Source organism: Borostomias antarcticus, assembly GCF_949987555.1.
Source record: "Borostomias antarcticus genome assembly, chromosome: 10".
Classification (NCBI taxonomy): domain Eukaryota; kingdom Metazoa; phylum Chordata; class Actinopteri; order Stomiiformes; family Stomiidae; genus Borostomias; species Borostomias antarcticus.
In genome coordinates, this window is record NC_140243.1 from 22141351 (window position 1) to 22148277 (window position 6927).

The 6927-nt window shown below is 44.0% G+C and overlaps 1 protein-coding gene across 1 annotated transcript; it reads right to left on the bottom strand.

Moving 5' to 3' along the window:
* Positions 1-205: 205 nt before the first annotated feature.
* gprc6a (G protein-coupled receptor, class C, group 6, member A) lies at positions 206-6640 on the bottom strand (the record flags this gene model as incomplete). Its single annotated transcript, XM_084444626.1, has 6 exons — positions 206-1284; positions 1751-1877; positions 2028-2192; positions 2500-3309; positions 3637-3937; positions 6444-6640. The coding sequence occupies 6 exons, from the start codon at positions 6638-6640 to the stop codon at positions 206-208; spliced, it is 2679 nt and encodes an 892-aa protein (XP_084300752.1).
* Positions 6641-6927: the final 287 nt, after the last annotated feature.

The window sequence follows — 6927 nt, forward strand, 5'->3', positions numbered from 1 at the left end:
GTCATAGTGTATTTACAAATAATGTGCACATATACATGCATATACAGTATGTACAGTACATGATACAAAAAACTGGATCAGGTAGAAAGCTGTAGAAATCATACACAAAAAGTTATTACATAAACAGCTACAGAATAAAAAAGCATGGAGGCATGGCCAGGGTCTCAAGTGGGATTGAGGTCTGGGTTTCAGAGAGTAGGTGAGGTCAGATGCTGCTGCTTCTTCTGAGAAGACCACGCCCAGTCAGCTGGCCCTGGTGTGCGGCTCTGTCCAGGCTGATGCAGAAAGGGGCACTACTGGAGGAAGGGAGGCTGCTGGATGAAGGGGTACTTGCGGATTTGGCTTCGTATGTTGACGTCTCCGAGATGGAGTCCACTCCACGGTGGGAGTACTCATGGATATCCTGTATGAAGGCGTCCTTGGTGTTGTGCTCCTGCTTGAAGAGGATCACGTAGCACTTGGGGATGAAGTGGGAGCCAAGGATACCGTAGGAGGAGATGAGGATGACCACCATCTCCACAGCTGGCAGGTACTTCCCCGAGGTGGTGATATACACGGGTACGAAGATCACCCAGGAGATGAGGTAGAGGAGCATGCCGAAGGTGATGAACTTGGCCTCGTTGTACTTCTGGGGCAGTTTGCGGCCTTTGAAGGCGCAGAGGAAGCAGACTAGCGCCAGAAGAGCAATGTAACCCAGCATCACGCCAAACGCCACTTTTGAGCCTTCGTCACACTCTTCCAGCACAAAGCGGGGTTGGGGCGTCGACTTGTGCTGGGGGCTCTGGAGAAGCAGCCAGAGGAGGCAGGTGAGCAACTGCAGACCCAGGCAGCCTCCGATGATGGCGTAGGGATGGTAGTGCCGGCGTAGCACCTGGTGGACCACTGGGTTGATCTGGAAGGCCAGCAGGATATTCAGGGACTTGACCAGGATGCAGGAGACACATAAGGTGAAGCTGAGGCCGAACAGCACCTGGCGGACCTTACACTTCAAGTTGCTGGGCTTGTCCACGAACAACACGACACTGATGAAGCTGCCCACCAGAGACAGCAGAATGACCTGGCACAGCGGGCCCCCTGCCGCCTTCACCACAGGGGTGTGGCGGTGTCGCAGGAACAGCGGCCCCACCAGGAACACCAGAAGGATGCCTAGAGCCGCCAATGCCAGCAGGACTATGGCAAAGCCATCGTTCCAGCAGAAGAACACCGTCTCCTTAAGGGTACATACAGAACTCCCATTGAGAGACCACTCACTGTCTTTGTCGCATGCCAGGCAGGCCAGGCTGTCTGCAGGGGAAAGGAGGCTGGATAAGTGTGTGTGCTTTTTATATATATATATATATATATATATATATATATATATATATATATATATATATATATATAGGTCACACTTTACAATAAGGGTCACAAAAACATTAATTAACTGTTAACTAATGCTTATTTAGGGTTAGGTTACTAATGTTAATTAATACCTTAGTTAAGGTTAGGGTTAGGGCTAGGTGAGTTAACCTTAGTTAACATAAATAACATTAGCAAATGGTTAATAGAGACATTAGTTAACTGTTACTTAATGCTTAATAATGCATTAACTAATGCTTATTAATGTACCCTTATTGTAAAATGTTACCTATATATATATATATATATATATATATATATATATATATATATATATATATATATGTAAGTGTGTGTGTGTGTGTGTGTGTGTGTGTGTGTGTGTGTGTGTGGAGAGATGGGGAACTCTTGCCTGTGGTGTTGGAGTACTGGTTCTCTGAGCAGTTGATGCAATCGTAACAGCATTTGTGCAGCTGGTCCTTAGCAGTCTGTATCATCTTTCCAGGGGCACAGCTCTCTACGCACTTAGACACCACATTCTGGTGAAATAACAGATGACATGACACAATACTTAAGACATTTTATTAAAAAGTGAAAACAATAAAATTGTATTAATAAGAATTAAAATTTAGTTTTTTGTGTTGCTGTGTGTGTGTGTGTTGTGTTTGTGTGGAAGAATGAATCATTACCTTCAGGTCTGTGAGCTGTGCTCTGCTGGACTGGCTGGTGTATGTGAAGCTGTTGTTGGAGACATGGTACTCAGCCACAGTGACCATCCCGTCTGACCTCCACAGAGTGACATCATAACCCAGGTCAATGTCCCCATACTCGTTAAATCTGTAGTTTCTCCCATCCTGCACAAATTGAGTGCTCCGTAGAGCTGCCAGGACCTAAAAATAAAATAAAAAAAAGTTTGGAATTTTGGATTCTAGCTCTACCATGCAGCTTGGCACTATGATATTGATTGATTGACCCAGCCAGTCCCAAAAACAGAAGCACACGGTCAGGATAAGGTCAACCTAAACCAAAGTAAACAACACTACAGTGCTTGGCTCCATCTGGGTTTGGGTCAAAGATGAGAACATCTTTATATGAGTAGCAGTGCTGATGATTGATGAGTGATGATGACATTTGATAGGTACAGGCCTAGGTGTGAATTACCTCCCAGGGCTGGACAGTTCCAGGACTTGAACAGTCACTCCTCTTGCCACAGACATCAGCCACAGCTCGAGCCACGGCCTTCACAGCCATCTCCACACTGAACACTCCACTTGCCTGGATGTCCTTCAGGAGACTCTCGGGGTCCCTGCTGCCACCTATCTGACTGTAGAACTCCTCCAGGAAGGAGTTGTGTCCTCTCGTCTCATCTCTAGTCTCCCCTAATTTCTTCAGGTAGTGATGGAAGGATGTCAGGTCACCCTTCTTGAAGGTGAAGCCCACCACCTGTCCAATGCTCTCCAGCTTCAGATCTCTCAGCACAATTTGTGAAGAAGACCAGATGTCACTAGCCAACCATACCCTCCCCCCTGACCCTGGTCTGGGCCTGGACCCCAGATCTGCTGACCCTGGATTAGGATGTGACCTATTCTCCAACAAGTTCAGCTTCTGGAACAGGAGCATCATGTGTTCAGGTTTGACAAACGCCACCACAACCTTCACCTTGGGGTTACTCATGATGGTGTTGGCAGCCCGTCTCACAGCTTCATGGATGCCAGAGTTGGTTACAGAGTTTGGGAGGACCTCCTCAAAGGCCACACAAATGCCCTCAACAAAGGCCTGTGACACCAGGTTTTCTCGAGCAGAGCGGCCATAGTCGCCGTCCATGCTGACCACACCCACCCAGTTCCAGCCACTGTCGCTGAGCAGCCGGACCATGGCACGTGTCTGATGCAGGTCACTGGGAACTGTCCGGAAGAAGCCGGGGAAGCGCCTCTTGTCGCTCAGGATAGAGGCACTGGAGGCATAACTGATCTACAAGGGCGTCAACAACATGGAGGATTTTTAGAAGCTAGGAACATGGAGCAAAACTAACCTTACGACACCAACCTTACTACCCAACCCTTCTAACCCTTACTAACCTCATCTAACCCTAATTAAACCTGACAAACCCAGACTAATAGCCCTAACTAACCCGGACTATCCCTAACTAAGTCTTACTAACCTAAATAACCCTGACTAACCCTAAATATTCTGGACTAACTACACATTACTCATCTAACTAACCCTTACTATGCGGGACTAACCCTGACTAAGCCTAACTAACCCTGACTCCTCTCAAGGCTGAATGGGTCTTTTTACCTGAGGAATGAGGTTCAGGTTCAGTTGCCTTGCAACTGCGATGGTCATTTCTGAATTTGCAGCCCCAACGACGGCTATGACAGGCAAGTCACAGCGAGAGGTGTTGGCCCTTCCCTCACCACACTCAGCAGGCCCCTGGTTGAGGTCTGTAGTGGCCCTCAGGGCCATGGTCACGTCAGAGCAGGAGTCGTGGATGCGGTAGCCAAGAGTCACACCCAGCTTGGTCAGAGCTGGAGACTGGTTGACGTTCTCCACCATGTTAATCATGGCGAGAGCATTGCTGAACACACCCCTGTTGAACCTGTTGGAATGGAGAGGGCATTAAACTCTAATTAAAGCTGCTACTCAGCGATGAGGCGGGGCCAGGCAATTTCCGACAAGTTTAGGAGCAATAAGCGAGAGAATAGGAGGACAACAAGAAAGTTGACATTCCAATGTTCATTTTGTACATTCGTATCGTATCGTAAAACATTTGTAAAACATTTCGATGCATTGTAAGCTCGATTTTGATAATTCAACAATCTGGTCAATGAGTTTGTGAATTACAGTCTGAAGATCCAGTGTAGCAAGTTTGGTGTTAATTGATTGAAAAATGTGGGATGAGATATGTTTATTAATTTTTACAGGTTTTGTTTGCTTTTCTTCATAATTGAACATTAACTTCAGCAGCTGTGTACTCAGTCAGTTGCCAATCAATCGATTTAGTCATTGTAATCCTCGGCGGGGGTTGGGTAGGGTTGCCAACAGCGATGTCTCCGATTTGTGGAGCTTGCGTTGGATTGTGGGTAACGTAGTTTTCTCTGTATGAAGTGTTGGTTTCAGAGGACAGAATTAAACATATTTTTAACAATTCAATTTTTGAGATAAAATTCTGAAGAAAATCACACTACATCTTGGATATGTGGCCAATGTTGTCACTTTTTATGAGGATGATCAGACATTGATTTGGCGAGAATTAATAGGAACTGTATACAGAACTGTTAACAGTAAAAGTTTTTGATGTGCTGTTGGCTCAATTTTTCATATTTCAAAAATCTGTGAGGATCGTTTGGTAAGGACAGTCTGAAGATACTCGCACAGAGCCAGAAATGTATTCATGGGCAGAGGTCTGTGCTCAACGAATCTGATGAAGCCCTTGCTAGGGGAAACGTTATGTAGGTTACTTGATGGGTGAATAAAGCATAGGAAAGCAGTATACTGTGTGCGGACATTTCCTTTTCTTTCATTTGAGTCTTTCTTGATCTAGCACTTTTTTGGGGGGATGTGCATGCAGTATACTTTATCTTTTCTGTGCTCTCCGAGCTAGGGATGCCCCGATAACAAATGTTGTGTCCGATACCGATCATTTATAATAATAGTCTAATAATAATAATAATAATAGTTAATAGTAATAATATATATCATATATAATAATACAACTTTATTTGTATAGCACCTTTCATACAAATAAATGCAGCTCAAAGTGCTTTACAACAGAGAATTTACATGCATGGAGTGCTTCACATAAAATAGACATAAAATGAACAAAAAGCAGGAAAAATAGGGCATTCTGATAGACATTTCATCTCTGACAGGATGCACTATCCATGGTTTAAGTACAATATAATGGGTAGTAGGGCATTCTGATAGACATTTCCTACCTGAATGTCTATCAGAATGCCCTATATTGTGCTTAAACCATGGGTAGCACATCCTATCAGGTAGGACATGTTGAAATGTCTATCAACATTTCCTACCTGACAGGATGTGCTACCCATGAATTAAACATAATATAATGTAGGTCATGTAGGAGGTAGGCCAACTTTTCAGAACGCCGGCCCTGCAAATGACGTCACATAAATCTGTACACACTGTCCCTGCAAATTATGTTACATAAATCTGTACACACTAGGGCTGTAAAATAAATACTTGAGTTTGGGGGGGGCATAATCGATCTTGAAAATGTAGATTTGATTAGTATTCTACCGCAAAGCAGTGTGTCACACAGCCTCCCGAGTCACACCCATCTTCTAATCATGCCAAAACACATTACGTTAGTATTCATTCACTTCAACATGGCCAAACAACAGCCAAACGACTGTATCTACCCAGTTCTGTATCTAGCCTATCTATCTAGGTAGCGAGAAAATAGCCTACCTTAGGCCTAACAACTTCCATAAGATCCGAGCGCGTCTTCAAGTCTACAAGCACTATAATTTATGAGCTCAGTTGACAGCCCTAGTACACACATACACCCAGACATATACTACACACATATACAGATGCATCTCCAAAAATTTGAATATTGTGGAAAAGTCCACTATTTTCCGTAACTTGATTCAAAAAGTAAAACTTTTATATATTCTAGATTCATTGCACATAAAGTTAAATATTTCAAGGTTGATTGCCTCCATGCCACACTTCACTTTGATGCAGTAATTTGTGCAAAAGGAGCCCCGGCCAAGTATTGAGTGTATAAATGAACATACTGTGAACATACTTTTCAGAAGGTCAACACATGTATTCACTATTCTAAAACCTTTTTTGGATTGGTTTTATGTAATCTAATATTTTTAGACACTGGATTTTGGATTTTCATGAGCTGTAAGCCGTAATCATGAAGATTAAAACAAAAAAAGGCTTGACATATTTCACTTTGTGTAATGGATCTAGAATATATGAAGGTTTCACTTTCTGAATTAAATTAGGAAAATAATGAACTTTTTCACAATATTCTATTTTTTTTAGGATGCACCTGCAAACACACACACACACACACACACACACACACACATATTACACAGTAGTGCCGGTAGATTTGCACTCACCCTACACACTTGGGTACATGGGGAGCTGAGAGTGTTTGTTCTTCCTCCACATCTTCATGGATAGGGAAAATCCCCCCGATGATGATGTTACCAGACCTTGTAGCGCCTGCTTGTTGGAGGTGTTCTCCTCTGGCATGTCCAGGCTCCTCCAGGGACAAGAGGATGGACAGAAACAGTATACTGCACACACTTGTCATCATGACCCTCTGAATTCTCCTCTGTGTTTCTGTGTCTCTGTTTCTCCTTCTCTCTCTATTGCTCTCTGTTTCTCCTTCTCTCTCTCTGTCCGTGCTTTTATCTCTCTGCCTGCTCTCTCTCCTCTACCCTCTCTCTGTCTCCTTCTCTCTCTTTTCCCTCTCTTTCCTTCACTGTCTCTTCTATTCCCTCTCTCTCAGTGAGTCTCTCTGGTTAGATATCCTTCTGTCAGCATCTTCAAGAAAACACACCTGTTGTTCCCTCCTACTCACACTTCATCACTGTGGGG